The 22,488-nt window shown below is 39.3% G+C and overlaps 1 protein-coding gene across 1 annotated transcript in view; it reads left to right on the top strand.

The window, feature by feature from the left end:
* Positions 1 to 22,488, top strand: part of LOC133578266 (V-set and immunoglobulin domain-containing protein 10-like) — a 46,995-nt gene that overhangs the window by 10,718 nt on the left and 13,789 nt on the right. The window contains exons 4-7 of the mRNA XM_061932552.1: positions 7,080 to 7,361; positions 11,279 to 11,563; positions 22,251 to 22,364; positions 22,447 to 22,459. Coding sequence (XP_061788536.1) covers positions 7,080 to 7,361; positions 11,279 to 11,563; positions 22,251 to 22,364; positions 22,447 to 22,459 — 694 coding nt within the window. The remainder of the gene's footprint in view (positions 1 to 7,079; positions 7,362 to 11,278; positions 11,564 to 22,250; positions 22,365 to 22,446; positions 22,460 to 22,488) is intronic.

Genomic DNA, 22,488 nt, shown 5'->3' with positions numbered 1-22,488 from the left:
CTATGGACTGGACTCTCACACTATTATGTTAGATCCACTGTGGACTGGACTCTCACACTATTATGTTAGATCCACTATGGACTGGACTCTCACTATTATGTTAGATCCACTATGGACTGGACTCTCACTATTATGTTAGATCCACTATGGACTGGACTCTCACACTATTATGTTAGATCCACTGTGGACTGGACTCTCACACTATTATGTTAGATCCACTATGGACTGGACTCTCACTATTATGTTAGATCCACTATGGACTGGACTCTCACTATTATGTTAGATCCACTATGGACTGGACTCTCACTATTATGTTAGATCCACTATGGACTGGACTCTCACACTATTATGTTAGATCCACTGTGGACTGGACTCTCACACTATTATGTTAGATCCACTATGGACTGGACTCTCACTATTATGTTAGATCCACTATGGACTGGACTCTCACTATTATGTTAGATCCACTATGGACTGGACTCTCACTATTATGTTAGATCCACTATGGACTGGACTCTCACACTATTATGTTAGATCCACTGTGGACTGGACTCTCACACTATTATGTTAGATCCACTATGGACTGGACTCTCACTATTATGTTAGATCCACTATGGACTGGACTCTCACTATTATGTTAGATCCACTATGGACTGGACTCACACTATTATGTTAGATCCACTATGGACTGGATTCTCACTATTATGTTGGATCCACTATGGACTGGACTCTCACACCATTATGTTAGATCCACTATGGACTGGACTCTCACACTATTATGTTGGATCCACTATGGACTGGACTCTCACTATTATGTTAGATCCACTATGGACTGGACTCTCACTATTATGTTAGATCCACTATGGACTGGACTCTCACTATTATGTTAGATCCACTATGGACTGGACTCTCACTATTATGTTAGATCCACTATGGACTGGACTCTCACAATATTATGTTAGATCCACTATGGACTGGACTCTCACAATATTATGTTAGATCCACTATGGACTGGACTCTCACACTATTATGTTAGATCCACTATGGACTGGACTCTCACACTATTATGTTAGATCCACTATGGACTGGACTCTCACACTATTATGTTAGATCCACTATGGACTGGACTCTCACTATTATGTTAGATCCACTATGGACTGGACTCTCACACTATTATGTTAGATCCACTATGGACTGGACTCTCACTATTATGTTAGATCCACTATGGACTGGACTCTCACACTATTATGTTAGATCCACTGTGGACTGGACTCTCACACTATTATGTTAGATCCACTATGGACTGGACTCTCACTATTATGTTAGATCCACTATGGACTGGACTCTCACACTATTATGTTAGATCCACTGTGGACTGGACTCTCACACTATTATGTTAGATCCACTATGGACTGGACTCTCACTATTATGTTAGATCCACTATGGACAGGACTCTCACACTAAATCAATCAATCAATGTTTATTTATATAGCCCTAAATCACAAGTGTCTCAAAGGGCTGCACAAGCCACAACGACATCCTCGGTACAAAGCCCACATAAGGGCAAGGAAAAACTCACCCCAGTGGGACGTCGATGTGAATGACTATGAGAAACCTTGGAGAGGACCGCATATGTGGGTAACCCCGCCCATCTAGGGGAGACCGAATGCAATGGATGTCGAGTGGGTCTGACATAATATTGTGAGAGTCCAGTCCATAGTGGATCCAACATAATAGTAAGAATACAGTCCACTATTATGTTAGATCCACTATGAACTGAACTCTCACTATTATGTTAGATCCACTATGCACTGGACTCTCACTATTATGTTAGATCCACTATGGACTGGACTCTCACTATTATGTTAGATCCACTATGGACTGGACTCTCACTATTATGTTAGATCCACTATGAACTGAACTCTCACTATTATGTTAGATCCACTATGCACTGGACTCTCACTATTATGTTAGATCCACTATGGACTGGACTCTCACACTATTATGTTAGATCCACTATGGACTGGACTCTTACTATTATGTTAGATCCACTATGGACTGGACTCTCTCACTATTATGTTAGATCCACTATGGACTGGACTCTCACTATTATGTTAGATCCACTATGGACTGGACTCTTACTATTATGTTAGATCCACTATGGACTGGACTCTCACTATTATGTTAGATCCACTATGGACTGGACTCTCACAATATTATGTTAGATCCACTATGGACTGGACTCTTACTATTATGTTAGATCCACTATGGACTGGACTCTCACTATTATGTTAGATCCACTATGAACTGGACTCTCACTATTATGTTAGATCCACTATGGACTGGACTCTCACTATTATGTTAGATCCACTATGGACTGGACTCTCACTATTATGTTAGATCCAATATGGACTGGACTCTCACTATTATGTTAGATCCACTATGGACTGGACTCTCACTATTATGTTAGATCCAGTATGGACTGTACTCTCACTATTATGTTAGATCCACTATGGACTGGACTCTCACACTATTATGTTAGATCCACTATGGACTGGACTCTCACACTATTATGTTAGATCCACTATGGACTGGACTCTCACTATTATGTTAGATCCACTATGGACTGGACTCTCACACTATTATTTTAGATCCACTATGGACTGGACTCTCACTATTATGTTAGATCCACTATGGACTGGACTCTCACACTATTATGTTGGATCCACTATGGACTGGATTTTCACTATTATGTTAGATCCACTATGGACTGGACTCTCACTATTATGTTAGATCCACTATGGACTAGACTCTCACACTATTATGTTAGATCCACTATGGACTGGACTCTCACACTATTATTTTAGATCCACTATGGACTGGACTCTCACTATTATGTTAGATCCACTATGGACTGGACTCTCACACTATTATGTTGGATCCACTATGGACTGGATTTTCACTATTATGTTAGATCCACTATGGACTGGACTCTCACTATTATGTTAGATCCACTATGGACTAGACTCTCACACTATTATGTTAGATCCACTATGGACTGGACTCTCACACTATTATTTTAGATCCACTATGGACTGGACTCTCACTATTATGTTAGATCCACTATGGACTGGACTCTCACACTATTATGTTAGATCCACTATGGACTGGACTCTTACTATTATGTTAGATCCACTATGGACTGGACTCTCACTATTATGTTAGATCCACTATGAACTGAACTCTCACTATTATGTTAGATCCACTATGCACTGGACTCTCACTATTATGTTAGATCCACTATGGACTGGATTTTCACTATTATGTTAGATCCACTATGGACTGGACTCTCACACTATTATGTTAGATCCACTATGGACTGGACTCTTACTATTATGTTAGATCCACTATGGACTGGACTCTCACTATTATGTTAGATCCACTATGAACTGAACTCTCACTATTATGTTAGATCCACTATGCACTGGACTCTCACTATTATGTTAGATCCACTATGGACTGGACTCTCACTATTATGTTAGATCCACTATGGACTGGACTCTCACTATTATGTTAGATCCACTATGAACTGAACTCTCACTATTATGTTAGATCCACTATGCACTGGACTCTCACTATTATGTTAGATCCACTATGGACTGGACTCTCACACTATTATGTTAGATCCACTATGGACTGGACTCTTACTATTATGTTAGATCCACTATGGACTGGACTCTCACTATTATGTTAGATCCACTATGAACTGAACTCTCACTATTATGTTAGATCCACTATGCACTGGACTTTCACTATTATGTTGGATCCACTATGGACTGGATTTTCACTATTATGTTAGATCCACTATGGACTGGACTCTCACACTATTATGTTAGATCCACTATGGACTGGACTCTTACTATTATGTTAGATCCACTATGGACTGGACTCTCACTATTATGTTAGATCCACTATGAACTGAACTCTCACTATTATGTTAGATCCACTATGCACTGGACTCTCACTATTATGTTAGATCCACTATGGACTGGACTCTCACTATTATGTTAGATCCACTATGGACTGGACTCTCACTATTATGTTAGATCCACTATGAACTGAACTCTCACTATTATGTTAGATCCACTATGCACTGGACTCTCACTATTATGTTAGATCCACTATGGACTGGACTCTCACACTATTATGTTAGATCCACTATGGACTGGACTCTTACTATTATGTTAGATCCACTATGGACTGGACTCTCTCACTGTTATGTTAGATCCTCTATGGACTGGACTCTCACTATTATGTTAGATCCACTATGGACTGGACTCTCACACTATTATTTTAGATCCACTATGGACTGGACTCACACTATTATGTTAGATCCACTATGGACTGGACTCTCACACTATTATGTTAGATCCACTATGGACTGGACTCACTATTATGTTAGATCCACTATAGACTGGACTCTCACTATTATGTTAGATCCACTATGGACTGGACTCTCACACTATTATGTTAGATCCACTATGGACTGGACTCACTATTATGTTAGATCTACTATGGACTGGACTCTCACTATTATGTTTGATCCACTATGGACTGGACTCTCACTATTATGTTAGATCCACTATGGACTGGACTCTCACACTATTATGTTAGATCCACTATGGACTGGACTCACACTATTATGTTGGATCCACTATGGACTGGACTTTCACTATTATGTTAGATCCACTATGGACTGAACTCTCACTATTATGTTAGATCCACTATGGACTGGACTCTCACACTATTATGTTAGATCCACTATGGACTGGACGCTCACACTATTATGTTGGCTCCACTATGGACTGGACTCTCACACTATTATGTTAGATCCACTATGAACTGGACTCTCACACTATTATGTTAGATCCACTATGGACTGGACTCTCACACTATTATGTTAGATCCACTATGGACTGGACTCTCACTATTATGTTGGATCCACTAGGGACTGGACTCTCACTATTATGTTAGATCCACTATGGACTGGACTCTCACACTATTATGTTAGATCCACTATGGACTGGACTCTCACACTATTATGTTAGATCCACTATGGACTGGACTCTCACACTATTATGTTAGATCCACTAGGGACTGGACTCTCACTATTATGTTAGATCCACTATGGACTGGACTCTCACACTATTATGTTAGATCCACTAGGGACTGGACTCTCACACTATTATGTTGGATCCACTAGGGACTGCACTCTCACTATTATGTTGGATCCACTAGGGACTGGACTCTCACTATTATGTTAGATCTACTACTATGGACTGGACTCTCACTATTATGTTAGATCCACTACTATGGACTGGACTCTCACTATTATGTTAGATCCACTACTATGGACTGGACTCTCATTATTATGTTAGATCCACTATGGACTGGACTCTCACTATTATGTTAGATCTACTATGGACTGGACTCTCACTATTATGTTAGATCCACTATGGACTGCACTCCTACTATTATGTTAGATCCACTATGGACTGGACTCTCACACTATTATGTTAGATCCACTACGGACTGGACTCTCACACTATTATTTTAGATCCACTATGGACTGGACTCTCACTATTATGTTAGATCCACTATGCACTGGACTCTCACAATATTATGTTAGATCCACTATGGACTGGACTCTCACTATTATGTTAGATCCACTATGGACTGGACTCTCACACTATTATGTTAGATCCACTATGGACTGGACTTTCACTGTTATGTTAGATCCACTATGGACTGGACTCTCACACTATTATGTTAGATCCACTATGGACTGGACTCTCACACTATTATGTTAGATCCACTATGGACTGGACTCTCACTATTATGTTAGATCCACTATGGACTGGACTCTCACACTATTATGTTAGATCCACTATGGACTGGACTCTCACACTATTATGTTAGATCCACTATGGACTGGACTCTCACTATTATGTTAGATCCACTATGGACTGGACTCTCACTATTATGTTAGATCCACTATGGACTGCACTCCTACTATTATGTTGGATCCACTATGGACTGGACTCTCACACTATTATGTTAGATCCACTACGGACTGGACTCTCACACTATTATTTTAGATCCACTATGGACTGGACTCTCACTATTATGTTAGATCCACTATGGACTGGACTCTTACTATTATGTTAGATCCACTATGGACTGGACTCTCACTATTATGTTAGATCCACTATGGACTGGACTCTCACTATTATGCTAGATCCACTATGGACTGGACTTTTACTATTATGTTAGATCCACTATGGACTGGACTCTTACTATTATGTTAGATCCACTATGGACTGGACTCTCACTATTATGCTAGATCCACTATGGACTGGGCTTAAACGATATTATGTCAGACCCACTCGACATCCATTGCATCCGGTCTCCCCTAGAGGGGGGAGGTCACCCACATCTGCGGTCCTCTCCAAGGTTTCTCATAGTCATTCACATCGACGTCCCACTGGGTTGTGAGTTTTTCCTTGCCCTTATGTGGGCTCTGAACCGAGGATGTCGTTGTGGCTTGTGCAGCCCTTTGAGACACTTGTGACTTAGGGCTATATAAATAAACATTGATTGATTGATGTATTCAAACACAGTGTTACTGCTCAACGAATTGTCGACAATAAAATTAGATTTGTCGACAGCAGTCGTGACGTCATCACTCGTGTTTTTCCGTCTTGTTCTGCCACACGCGAAAATATCGCCGGTGAAAACATTTAAAGCGTGAGAACATTTCCTCCTCTTTTTGTTAAAAACACATGAATACTTCGCTCGTTTTGCAAAGCGGACCTTGGTTTTTATGGCAGTACAAAGTAGCAGTAGGGTGGAAAAACAAGTTGCCTCTATATTGACGCTATTATCATATATGTCTGATTTATGACACCAACAGACTTCCAAAGTTTGCGGTGTAGAATGATTTTAAATGTGTAAAAAGTTATTTAAAAAAAAGAAAATAATGTTTTCACTCTTTATTAAATTGTTTGACTGCGGTCCAGACGTTCCAGACAGGCACCCTGAGTGCACCTGGGTTCAGTCCCAGGACCCCACGGAGGTGCACTTCAGCTGCAGCTGGGAGGGATCGTACCCGGCGCCCACGCTGCAGTGGGCCGAGGAACAAGGCGACCAGGGGACTCGGCGCGTCTTCGCCTCCGAGGTGACGGACGGCCTGACGGTGGCGCTAAACCGCTCGCTGCTTTTCGGTGGGCAGACCATCAAGTGCTTGGCGCAGCACCTGGCGCTCGCTCCTGGGCAGGAACGCTCCTGTTCCTTTTTGCTCAGTGAGTCAAATGTTTTTTTGTTTTTTTTAAAGTAGCATTACATCGTATAATATGGCAACCTCCACCGCCATAGTTGGCGCTATGGTAACTTTTAAGATACTTTTACATGACTATCTGGCAGAAGAAGGCAGCTAAAAGGGGGCTCAGCATAGGCAATCTTTAATATCATTTTTGAAATAACAATTTTGTTGTTGTTAATTTTTTGGCGAGTTTGGTCAGTTTTGCATAATAAAAAATTAACAAATCGTATAGTCTAAAACTGACAAAGCCTAACCTAAATTTAATTGTGCCCGATAATGAACTAATGACACAATCATCTTGATTTTATATATACTGCACTGGAGCGAATGAAGGGCATACTTGCTCAACAGTCATACATGTCACACTAAGGGTGGCCGTATGAACAATGCCAACACTGTCATAAATATGTGCCATATAGTGAAACCACACTAAACAACACTGTCATAAACATGTGCCATATAGTGAAACCACACTAAACAACACTGTCATAAACATGTGCCATATAGTGAAACCACACTAAACAACACTGTCATAAATATGTGCCATATAGTGAAACCACACTAAACATCCATCCCATCCATCCATTTTCTACCGCTTAACACTGTCATAAACATGTGCTATATAGTGAAACCACACTAAACAACACTGTCATAAATATGCGCCATATAGTGAAACCACACTAAACATCCATCCCATCCATCCATTTTCTACCGCTTAACACTGTCATAAACATGTGCTATATAGTGAAACCACACTAAACAACACTGTCATAAACATGTGCCATATAGTGAAACCACACTAAACAACACTGTCATAAACATGTGCCATATAGTGAAACCACACTAAACAACACTGTCATAAATATGTGCCATATAGTGAAACCACACTAAACAACACTGTCATAATGATGTGCCATATAGTGAAACCACACTAAACAACACTGTGCCATATAGTGAAACCACACTAAACAACACTGTCATAAATATGCGCCATATGGTGAAACCACACTAAACATCCACCCCATCCATCCATTTTCTACCGCTTATCACTGTTATAAACATGTGCTGTATAGTGAAACCACACTAAACAACACTGTCATAAACATGTGCCATATAGTGAAACCACACTAAACAACACTGTCATAAACATGTGTTATATAGTGAAACCACACTAAACAACACCATCATAATGATGTGCCATATATTGAAACCACACTAAACAACACTGCCATATAGTGAAACCACACTAAACAACACTGTCATAAAGATGTGTTATATAGTGAAACCACACTAAACAACACTGTCATAAAGATGTGTCATATAGTGAAACCACACTAAACAACACTGTCATAAACATGTGCCATATAGTGAAACCACACTAAACAACACTGTCATAAACATGTGCCATATAGTGAAACCACACTAAACAACACTGTCATAAACATGTGTTATATAGTGAAACCACACTAAACAACACCGTCATAATGATGTGCCATAAAGTGAAACCACACTAAACAACACTGTGCCATATAGTGAAACCACACTAAACAACACTGTCATAAAGATGTGTCATATAGTGAAACCACACTAAACAACACTGTCATAAAGATGTGTCATATAGTGAAACCACACTAAACAACACTGTCATAAACATGTGCCATATAGTGAAACCACACTAAACAACACTGTCATAAACATGTGCCATATAGTGAAACCACACTAAACAACACTGTCATAATGATGTGCCATATAGTGAAACCACACTAAACAACACTGTGCCATATAGTGAAACCACACTAAACAACACTGTCATAAAGATGTGTCATATAGTGAAACCACACTAAACAACACTGTCATAAAGATGTGTCATATAGTGAAACCACACTAAACAACACTGTCATAAAGATGTGCCATATAGTGAAACCACACTAAACAACACTGTCATAATGATGTGCCATATAGTGAAACCACACTAAACAACACTGTGCCATATAGTGAAACCACACTAAACAACACTGTCATAAAGATGTGTCATATAGTGAAACCACACTAAACAACACTGTCATAAAGATGTGTCATATAGTGAAACCACACTAAACAACACTGTCATAAACATGTGCCATATAGTGAAACCACACTAAACAACACTGTCATAAACATGTGCCATATAGTGAAACCACACTAAACATCCATCCCATCCATCCATTTTCTACCGCTTAACACTGTCATAAACATGTGCTATATAGTGAAACCACACTAAACAACACTGTCATAAACATGTGCCATATAGTGAAACCACACTAAACAACACTGTCATAATGATGTGCCATATAGTGAAACCACACTAAACAACACTGTCATAAACCTGTGTCATATAGTGAAACCACACTAAACACTGTCATAAAGATGTGTCATATAGTGAAACCACACTAAACAACACTGTCATAAAGATGTGTCATATAGTGAAACCACACTAAACACTGTCATAATCATGTGTCATATAGTGAAACCACACTAAACAACACTGTCATACAGAAGTGTCATATAGTGAAACCACACTAAACAACACTGTCATAATCATGTGCCATACAGTGAAACCACACTAAACACTTTCATAAATATGTGCCATACAGTGAAACCACACTAAACAACATTTTCATAAATATGTGCCATATAGTGAAACCACACTAAACAACACTGTCATAAACATGTGCCATTAAGTGAAACCACACTAGACAACAACGACAAACACATTTTAGAAGAATATTTGCACCGCAACACAACATAAACACTACAGAATAAATTCCCAGAATTCCCTGCAGCACAAACTCTTCCGGGGCGCTACAATGTCAACAAACGCCATTGGTGGATCCACACCTAACATCCACTGTAATGATACCACGTACAATTGCGTATCTAATCGACACTACTATGATTACATCGATATTTTTTAACGTCACAAAATCTTCTTTCGTTTTTTTTAATTCATTTTAGGTTTATAAACTCAGGAAATATGTCCCTGGACACATGAGGACTTTGAATATGACCAATGTATGATCCTGTAACGACTTGGTATCAGATTGATACCCAAATGTGTGGTATCATCCAAAACGAATGTAAAGTATCAAACAACAGAAGAATAAGTGATTATTACACTTTAACAGAAGTGTAGATAGAACATGTTAAAAGAGAAAGTAAGCAGATATTAACAGTAAATGAACAAGTAGATTAATAATTATTTTTTACTGCTTGTCCTTAATAATTTTGACAATATGAGAATGGAAAATGACACAATATGTTACTGCATATGTCAGCAGCTAAATTAGGAGCCTTTGTTTGTTTACTTACTACTAAAAGACAAGTTGTCTTGTATGTTCACTATTTTATTTAAGGACAAACTTGCAATAAGAAACATATGTTTAATGTACCCTAATATTATTTAATATTAATATTATTTAAGGACTAAATTACAAGAATAAACATATGTTTAATGTACCCTACTATTATTTAATATTAATATTAATATTATTTAAGGACTAAATTACAATAATAAACACATGTTTCATGTACCATAATATTATTTAATGTTAATATTATTTAATATTATTTAAGGACTAAATTGCAATAAGAAACATATGTACCCTAAGATTTTTTTGTTGAAATAAATCCAATAATTAAATTTTTTGTGGTCCCCTTTTGTTTAGAAAAGTACCGAAACACTTTTGGTACCAGTACCAAAATATTGGTATCGGGACAACACTAATACACACACACACCGAGCACCCACTGGCTTAAATGTAGATGGAGGCCTATGGGGCACAGCACCACCTTGTGGTAGAAGAGGTGTATATGTTAAGCGGGATCGAAGCAACCGTACTGATTGTGTTTTGGTCACAGAGCCGCCGTATCCCGAAGGCGAGCCGCTGGCCTCGGCTCAGGAGGGGAGCAACGTCACGCTCACCTGCACGGAGTCCACGTCCGCCCCGCCGGCCAAAACCACCTGGAGGCGGGGCCGGGAGCACGTGGAGATCGTCGCCGGCGCCAAGTACTTCCTGTCCGTGGACGGCCCCACCTACCGGCTGACCATCGCCAACGTCAGCAAGGACGACGAGGGCGTCTACTTCTGCCGCAGCGAGAACCCGCTGGCCGTGTTCGAGCTGGAGGTCTACCTTACTGTGAGAGGTGAGGAAAAGACCCCAAAAAAAACCAAACATTTTCTATAACTCTTACCGTATTTAATTTAATTTAATTGTGCCCGATAATGAACTAATGACACAATAATTTTGATTTTATTTATACTGCACAGGAGCGAATGAAGAGCATACTTGCTCAACAGTCATACATGTCACACTAAGGGTGGCCGTATGAACAATGCCAACACTGTCATAAAGATGTGCCATATAGTGAAACCACACTAAACAACACTGTCATAAACATGTGCCATATAGTGAAACCACACTAAACAACATTGTCATAAACATGTGCCATATAGTGAAACCACACTAAACAACATTGTCATAAACATGTGCCATATAGTGAAACCACACTAAACAACATTGTCATAAACATGTGCCATATAGTTAAACAACACTGTCATAAACATGTGCTATATAGTGAAACCACACTAAACAACACTGTCATAAACATGTGCCATATAGTGAAACCACACTAAACAACACTGTCATAAACATGTGCCATATAGTGAAACCGCACTAAACAACACTGTCATAAACATGTACCATATAGTGAAACCACACTAAACAACACTGTCATAAATATGTGCCATATAGTGAAACCACACTAAACAACATTGTCATAAAGATGTGCCATATAGTGAAACCACACTAAACAACACTGTCATAAATATGTGCCATATAGTGAAACCACACTAAACAACATTGTCATAAAGATGTGCCATATAGTGAAACCACGCTAAACACTGTCATAAACATGTGCCATATAGTGAAACCACACTAAACAACACTGTCATAAAGATGTGCCATATAGTGAAATCACACTAAACAACACTGTCACAAACATGTGCTATATAGTGAAACCACACTAAACAACACTGTCATAAACATGTGCCATATAGTGAAACCACACTAAACAACACTGTCACAAATATGTGCCATATAGTGAAACCACACTAAACAACACTGTCATAAACATGTGCCATATAGTGAAACCACACTAAACAACACTGTCATAAACATGTGCCATATAGTTAAACAACACTGTCATAAACATGTGCTATATAGTGAAACCACACTAAACAACACTGTCATAAACATGTGCCATATAGTGAAACCACACTAAACAACACTGTCATAAACATGTGCCATATAGTGAAACCGCACTAAACAACACTGTCATAAAGATGTGCCATATAGTGAAACCACACTAAACAACACTGTCATAAACATGTGCCATATAGTGAAACCACACTAAACAACACTGTCACAAATATGTGCCATATAGTGAAACCACACTAACCAACACTGTCATAAACATGTGCCATATAGTGAAACCACACTAAACAACATTGTCAAAGATGTGCCATATAGTGAAACCACTCTAAACAACACTGTCATAAACATGTGCCATATAGTGAAATCACACTAAACACTGTCATAAACATGTGCCATATAGTGAAACCACACTAAACAACACTGTCACAAATATGTGCCATATAGTGAAACCACACTACACAACACTGTCATAAACATGTACCACATAGTGAAACCACACTAAACAAAACTGTCATAAATATGTGCCATATAGTGAAACCACACTAAACAACATTGTCATAAAGATGTGCCATATAGTGAAACCACATTAAACAACACTGTCATAAACATGTGCCATATAGTGAAACCACACTAAACAACATTGTCATAAACATGTGCCATATAGTGAAACCACACTAAACAACACTGTCATAAAGATGTGCCATATAGTGAAACCACACTAAACAACACTGTCATAAAGATGTGCCATATAGTGAAACCACACTAAACAACACTGTCATAAACATGTGCCATATAGTGAAACCACATTAAACAACACTGTCATAAACATGTGCCATATAGTGAAACCACACTAAACAACATTGTCATAAACATGTGCCATATAGTGAAACCACACTAAACAACACTGTCATAAAGATGTGCCATATAGTGAAACCACACTAAACAACATTGTCATAAAGATGTGCCATATAGTGAAACCACACTAAACAACACTGTCATAAACATGTGCCATATAGTGAAATCACACTAAACACGGTCATTAACATGTGCCATATAGTGAAACCACACTAAACAACACTGTCATAAACATGTGCCATATAGTTAAACAACACTGTCATAAACATGTGCTATATAGTGAAACCACACTGAACAACACTGTCATAAACATGTGCCATATAGTGAAACCACACTAAACAACACTGTCATAAACATGTGCCATATAGTGATATCACACTAAACACTGTCATAAACATGTGCCATATAGTGAAACCACACTAAACAACACTGTCATAAACATGTGCCATATAGTGATATCACACTAAACACTGTCATAAACATGTGCCATATAGTGAAACCACACTAAACAACACTGTCACAAATATGTGCCATATAGTGAAACCACACTAAACAACATTGTCATAAACATGTGCCATATAGTTAAACAACACTGTCATAAACATGTGCCATATGGTGAAACCACACTAAACAACACTGTCATAAACATGTACCATATAGTGAAACCACACTAAACAACACTGTCATAAATATGTGCCATATAGTGAAACCACACTAAACAACACTGTCACAAATATGTGCCATATAGTTAAACAACACTGTCACAAATATGTGCCATATAGTGAAACCACACTAAACAACACTGTCATAAACATGTGCCATATAGCGAAACCACAGTAAACAACACTGTCACAAATATGTGCCATATAGTGAAACCACACTAAACAACACTGTCATAAACATGTGCCATATAGTTAAACAACACTGTCATAAACATGTGCTATATAGTGAAACCACACTCAACAACAATGTCATAAACATGTGCCATATAGTGAAACCACACTAAACAACACTGTCATAAACATGTGCCATATAGTGAAACCACTCTAAACAACACTGTCATAATCATGTGCCATACAGTGAAACCACACTAAACAACACTGTCATAAACATGTGCCATATAGTGAAACCACACTAAACAACACTGTCATAAACATGTGCCATATAGCGAAACCACACTAAACAACACTGTCATAAACATGTGCCATATAGTGAAACCACACTAAACAACACTGTCATAAACATGTGCCATATAGTTAAACAACACTGTCATAAATGTGCTATATAGTGAAACCACACTAAACAACACTGACATAAACATGTGCCATATAGTGAAACCACACTAAACAACACTGTCATAAACATGTGCCATATAGTGAAACCGCACTAAACAACACTGTCATAAAGATGTGCCATATAGTGAAACCACACTAAACAACACTGTCATAAACATGTGCCATGTAGTGAAACCACACTAAACAACACTGTCACAAATATGTGCCATATAGTGAAACCACACTAACCAACACTGTCATAAACATGTGCCATATAGTGAAACCACACTAAACAACATTGTCAAAGATGTGCCATATAGTGAAACCACTCTAAACAACACTGTCATAAACATGTGCCATATAGTGAAATCACACTAAACACTGTCATAAACATGTGCCATATAGTGAAACCACACTAAACAACACTGTCACAAATATGTGCCATATAGTGAAACCACACTACACAACACTGTCATAAACATGTACCACATAGTGAAACCACACTAAACAAAACTGTCATAAATATGTGCCATATAGTGAAACCACACTAAACAACATTGTCATAAAGATGTGCCATATAGTGAAACCACATTAAACAACACTGTCATAAACATGTGCCATATAGTGAAACCACACTAAACAACATTGTCATAAACATGTGCCATATAGTGAAACCACACTAAACAACACTGTCATAAAGATGTGCCATATAGTGAAACCACACTAAACAACACTGTCATAAAGATGTGCCATATAGTGAAACCACACTAAACAACACTGTCATAAACATGTGCCATATAGTGAAACCACATTAAACAACACTGTCATAAACATGTGCCATATAGTGAAACCACACTAAACAACATTGTCATAAACATGTGCCATATAGTGAAACCACACTAAACAACACTGTCATAAAGATGTGCCATATAGTGAAACCACACTAAACAACATTGTCATAAAGATGTGCCATATAGTGAAACCACACTAAACAACACTGTCATAAACATGTGCCATATAGTGAAATCACACTAAACACGGTCATTAACATGTGCCATATAGTGAAACCACACTAAACAACACTGTCATAAACATGTGCCATATAGTTAAACAACACTGTCATAAACATGTGCTATATAGTGAAACCACACTGAACAACACTGTCATAAACATGTGCCATATAGTGAAACCACACTAAACAACACTGTCATAAACATGTGCCATATAGTGATATCACACTAAACACTGTCATAAACATGTGCCATATAGTGAAACCACACTAAACAACACTGTCATAAACATGTGCCATATAGTGATATCACACTAAACACTGTCATAAACATGTGCCATATAGTGAAACCACACTAAACAACACTGTCACAAATATGTGCCATATAGTGAAACCACACTAAACAACATTGTCATAAACATGTGCCATATAGTTAAACAACACTGTCATAAACATGTGCCATATGGTGAAACCACACTAAACAACACTGTCATAAACATGTACCATATAGTGAAACCACACTAAACAACACTGTCATAAATATGTGCCATATAGTGAAACCACACTAAACAACACTGTCACAAATATGTGCCATATAGTTAAACAACACTGTCACAAATATGTGCCATATAGTGAAACCACACTAAACAACACTGTCATAAACATGTGCCATATAGCGAAACCACAGTAAACAACACTGTCACAAATATGTGCCATATAGTGAAACCACACTAAACAACACTGTCATAAACATGTGCCATATAGTTAAACAACACTGTCATAAACATGTGCTATATAGTGAAACCACACTCAACAACAATGTCATAAACATGTGCCATATAGTGAAACCACACTAAACAACACTGTCATAAACATGTGCCATATAGTGAAACCACTCTAAACAACACTGTCATAATCATGTGCCATACAGTGAAACCACACTAAACAACACTGTCATAAACATGTGCCATATAGTGAAACCACACTAAACAACACTGTCATAAACATGTGCCATATAGCGAAACCACACTAAACAACACTGTCATAAACATGTGCCATATAGTGAAACCACACTAAACAACACTGTCATAAACATGTGCCATATAGTTAAACAACACTGTCATAAATGTGCTATATAGTGAAACCACACTAAACAACACTGACATAAACATGTGCCATCTAGTGAAACCACATTAAACAACACTGTCATAAACATGTGCCATATAGTGAAACCACACTAAACAACACTGTCATAAACATGTGCCATATAGTTAAACAACACTGTCATAAACATGTGCCATATAGTGAAACCACATTAAACAACACTGTCATAAACATGTGCCATATAGTGAAACCACACTAAACAACACTGTCATAATCATCGACACAAAAGACCCCCAAAAAACCCCAACATTTTCTATAACTCTTACCGTATTTTTCGGAGTATAAGTCGCTCCAGAGTATAAGTCGCACCGGCCGAAAATGCATAATAAAGAAGGAAAAAAACATATAAGTCGCACTGGAGTATAAGTCGCATTCTTTGGGGAAATGTATTTGATAAAAGCCAACACCAAGAATAGACATTTGAAAGGCAATTTAAAATAAATCAAGAATAGTGAACAACAGGCTGAATAAGTGTACGTTATATGAGGCATAAATAACCAACTGGTATGTTAACGTAACATATTATGGTAAGAGTCATTCAAATAACTATAACATATAGAACATGCTATACGTTTACCAAACAATCTGTCACTCCTAATCGCTAAATCCCATGAAATCTTATACGTCTAGTCTCTTACGTGAATGACATAAATAATATTATAATGTGTTAATCATTTCACACATAAGTCGCTCCTGAGTATAAGTCGCACCCCCGGCCAAACTAGGAAAAAAACTGCGACTTATAGTCCGAAAAATACGGTAGTGTCGATATGGGCTTGTATATCGTTGGCCCCTTTATTTGCCACAGTCACAGATATACACATTCCTGCTTTGCACACAGTGCATTCTGCTTTCCATGTGTCACGGCCATCAGTTGCATTTACGTTTCGGCCTTTCTCTTGTGTCCTGTCTGTCTCTCGACTGTCTCTCTCTCTCTCGCTCTCTGTCTCTGCCCCTCCCTCACGAATGTTGCTGCGTGCGCACATCTTCACAATTTGTTTTTGTTTTCAACCCCTTCTTAACCCTGGACGTACATTGAAAGTACACGCAACCCTAACTCAAAAATACCGGACATTTGAGGCATTTAAGAAACCCAGCCTGGACAGTCCAGCAAAAGAGGACATGTCCGGGGAAAAGCCTGTAGTCTAATATATTTTGATACTTGTCGCATGTTAAAGGGGAACATTATCACAATTTCAGAAGGGTTAAAACCATTAAAAATCAGTTCCCAGTGGCTTATTGTATTTTTCGAAGTTTTTTTCAAAATGTTACCCATCACGCAATATCCCTAAAAAAAGCTTCAAAGTGCCTGATTTTAACCATCGTTATATACACCCGTCCATTTTCCTGTGACGTCACATAGTGAACACAAACAAACATGGCGGAAAGAACAGCAAGCTATAGCGACATTAGCTCGGATTCAGACTCGGATTTCAGCGGCTTAAGCGATTCAACAGATTACGCATGTATTGAAACGGATGGTTGTAGTGTGGAGGCAGGTAGCGAAAACGAAATTGAAGAAGAAACTGAAGCTATTGAGCCATATCGGTTTGAACCGTATGCAAGCGAAACCGACGAAAACGACACGACAGCCAGCGACACGGGAGAAAGCGAGGACGAATTCGGCGATCGCCTTCTAACCAACGATTGGTATGTGTTTGTTTGGCATTAAAGGGAACTAACAACTATGAACTAGGTTTACAGCATATGAAATACATTTGGCAACAACATGCACTTTGAGAGTGCAGACAGCCCAATTTTCATCAATTAATATATTCTGTAGACATACCCTCATCTGCTCTCTTTTCCTGAAAGCTGATTTGTCCAGTTTTGGAGTTGATGTCAGCAGGCCAGGGAAGCTAGAGGGGGTTTAGCTCGCTCGTCTGCGGGAACAAACTGCCGCCATTGCTTGCCGTGCTACCGAGGTCCTTTGTCCCTGAATTGCTCACACACTCCGGCAGATTCAATGGGGGTCTGGCGGAAGATTTCTTTGACTTTATCGTTGGAAATGCATCTGCTTTGAGTGTCGCAGGATATCCACACATTCTTGCCATCTCTGTCGTAGCATAGCTTTCGTCGGTAAAGTGTGCGGAAAAAACGTCCAATTTCTTGACACTTTCACATCTTTGGGCCACTGGTGCAACTTGATTCCGTCCCTGTTGGTGTTGTTACACCCTCCGACAACACACCGACGAGGCATGATGTCTCCAGGGTACGGAAAACAGTCGAAAAAACGGAAAATAACAGAGCTGATTTGACTCGGTGTTTGAAAAAATGGCGGATTGCTTCCCGATGTGACGTCGAGCGAATAATAGAAAGGCGTTTAATTCGCCAAAATTCACCCATTTAGAGTTCGGAAATCGGTTAAAAAAATATATGGTCTTTTTTCTGCAACATCAAGGTATATATTGACGCTTACATAGGTCTGGTGGTAATGTTCTCCTTTAACCGTTGGCATGCTGACTTTTTAGGCAATTTTGCAGGCACCCACCTTGGATTCATGTGTTTTGTTACTTGACGTTATCTGTCTAGCTAGTGTGATACATGTTAGCTTTATTTTAGTGTTTAGTGTGATGTCTTATCAGGAACCCCGAGCATTGATAAGCTGCTATGTCTCAAGAAGAAAAAGCTTCATTGTGTCAAAACAACATGTTGGAATGTATGTTTCTCCTCAATGAACCACTGCACTCGTGCACGCTATAAGTACCGCGGTGCGACACAAATATCTTGCTACTCAGTCGTGTGTGAGTGTTGACTCCTGTTCAGTTGCTAGTAAATCTTCACAAGCTGTACACTGACTAATCTTAAGTATAGGGGTGTAACGGTACGTGTATTTGTGTTGAACCGTTTCGGTACGGAGGTTTCGGTTCGATTCGGAGGTGTACCGAACGAGTTTCCACACGGATATATTAAGTAGCCGCCTGTTTCTGTCAGTACTCTACACCAGCATTGACCCACCCACACAACCATCTGATTGGTTACAAACAGAGCGGCAACAGCCAATCAGCAGTGCGTATTCAGAGCGCATGTAGTCAGTGCTTAGCGTTTAGCAGGTAATCATCAGGCAGTGGACTCTCCCCAAATGATAATAAACACCTCCCAGTCAACTACTAGTAACATCACTATGAGCCCGTTGACCTTCTAGAAATATAAAAGGCAGCTCAGCTCGCTCGCAGTCCTGACTTGAGGTGAAGGCTAATTCGCTTTTAGCGTAACGCTAGCTCATTTTGTGGTGTGTGCGTGTGTGTGTGTGTGTTACGGACAGCAAAGCCCTGTCTGTCTGTTATTTCACTTTACCTCTTGTGTGTTGATTGAGCTGTGTTGAAGCAGGACATTATGTTAAATGAAGAGTTTCTGTTTCTGATAGTTGATATAATAATGTAACTGCATCCTACATGAACTCCATGGTGTTCGGGGATGAATAGTCTCTCCTATTGCTATTGTACTATTTTTTCAGCTATAGTTACATTAATCATTAGTAATGGAGCAAACTAGTTTTGAATGGCAGGGTCCCTGCTATCACATGTTGATAAAAATATAACATTTACATAATAAATCAACTACAGGCTTCCCAAATGCTGTAATAAATTAAGCATGATGAGTTGACTTGAAACTGTTTATTTTTTGCACTTTTTATATGTAGAAGAACAGTTTTGTCATTTTATTTAATCTGAGCAACAACTTGAGGCAGTTTAAAGGGGAACATTATCACCAGACCTATGTAAGCGTCAATATATACCTTGATGTTGCAGAAAAAAGACCATATATTTTTTTAACCGATTTCCGAACTCTAAATGGGTGAATTTTGGCGAATTAAACGCCTTTCTAATATTCGCTCTCGGAGCGATGACGTCACAACGTGGCGTCACATCGGGAAGCAATCCGCCATTTTCTCAAACACCGAGTCAAATCAGCTCTGTTATTTTCCGTTTTTTCGACTGTTTTCCGTACCTTGGAGACATCATGCCTCGTCGGTGTGTTGTCGGAGGGTGTAACAACACGAACAGGGACGGATTCAAGTTGCACCAGTGGCCCAAAGATGCCAAAGTGGCAAGAAATTGGACGTTTGTTCCGCGCACTTTACCGACGAAAGCTATGCTACGACAGAGATGGCAAGAATGTGTGGATATCCTGCGACACTCAAAGCAGATGCATTTCCAACGATAAAGTCAAAGAAATCTGCCGCCAGACCCCCATTGAATCTGCCGGAGTGTGTGAGCAATTCAGGGACAAAGGACCTCGGTAGCACGGCAAGCAATGGCGGCAGTTTGTTCCCGCAGACGAGCGAGCTAAACCCCCTATCGACTCTAGCTTCCCTGGCCTGCTGACATCAACTCCAAAACTGGACAGATCAGCTTTCAGGAAAAGAGCGCGGATGAGGGTATGTCTACAGAATATATTAATTGATGAAAATTGGGCTGTCTGCACTCTCAAAGTGCATGTTGTTGCCAAATGTATTTCATATGCTGTAAACCTAGTTCATAGTTGCTAGTTTCCTTTAATGCCAAACAAACACATACCAATCGTTGGTTAGAAGGCGATCGCCGAATTTGTCCTCGCTTTCTCCCGTGTCGCTGGCTGTCGTGTCGTTTTCGTCGGTTTCGCTTGCATACGGTTCAAACCGATATGGCTCAATAGCTTCAGTTTCTTCTTCAATTTCGTTTTCGCTACCTGCCTCCACACTACAACCATCCGTTTCAATACATGCGTAATCTGTTGAATCGTTTAAGCCGCTGAAATCTGAGTCTGAATCCGAGCTAATGTCGCTATAGCTGGCTGTTCTTTCCGCCATGTTTGTTTGTGTTGGCATCACTATGTGACGTCACAGGAAAATGGACGGGTGGTTAAAATCAGGCACTTTGAAGCTTTTTTTAGGGATATTGCGTGATGGGTAAAATTTTGAAAAAAACTTCGAAAAATATAATAAGCCACTGGGAACTGATTTTTAATGGTTTTAACCCTTCTGAAATTGTGATAATGTTCCCCTTTAATGTTGATTAACGTGGGAAGAATTATTATAGTGTTCCCAATGTTAAAAGGATAAAGCCATTGTTGACAAATTTGGTAAATAAATAACCAAAAAATGTAGATTTTGTTGTTTTCTTACTGTACCGAAAATGAACCGAACCGTGACCTCTAAACCGGAGGTACGTACCGAACCGATATGTTTGTGTACCGTTACACCCCTACTTAAGTACATTGCTTTCTCCAGTATTGTGCCTTGAAATGTGAAGGCTGCACTGTTTGAGATACCGTAGGACAAAAGTGTTGGGAATGTTGACGAACCAGCCTGAGCCGCCTTTTCATTTCCGCAGCTTCCTTGGCTTACACGGGCGCCGTCATCGGCGTGTTCATCGCCGCTCTTATCGTGGCCTCTGCCATCGTCGTGGCCAAAGTGGTTTACTCCAACCGGCACCGAGTCTGCCTAGGTAACGTGAAGATGTTGCATGAAAGTCTGCTACACCAGTGTCTCCCACGCATCAGTACTCACTTTGTTGTGTTGCGTTGCAGGAGGAGCCTTTGGGTGAGTACGCCTCTCTTTCCACAAGCACC

The sequence above is a fragment of the Nerophis lumbriciformis genome, linkage group LG03 (assembly GCF_033978685.3).
Source record: "Nerophis lumbriciformis linkage group LG03, RoL_Nlum_v2.1, whole genome shotgun sequence".
Classification (NCBI taxonomy): Eukaryota; Metazoa; Chordata; class Actinopteri; order Syngnathiformes; family Syngnathidae; genus Nerophis; species Nerophis lumbriciformis.
The sequence above is the reverse complement of the archived record's forward strand: the minus strand, read 5'-3'. Positions and strand labels throughout refer to the sequence as shown.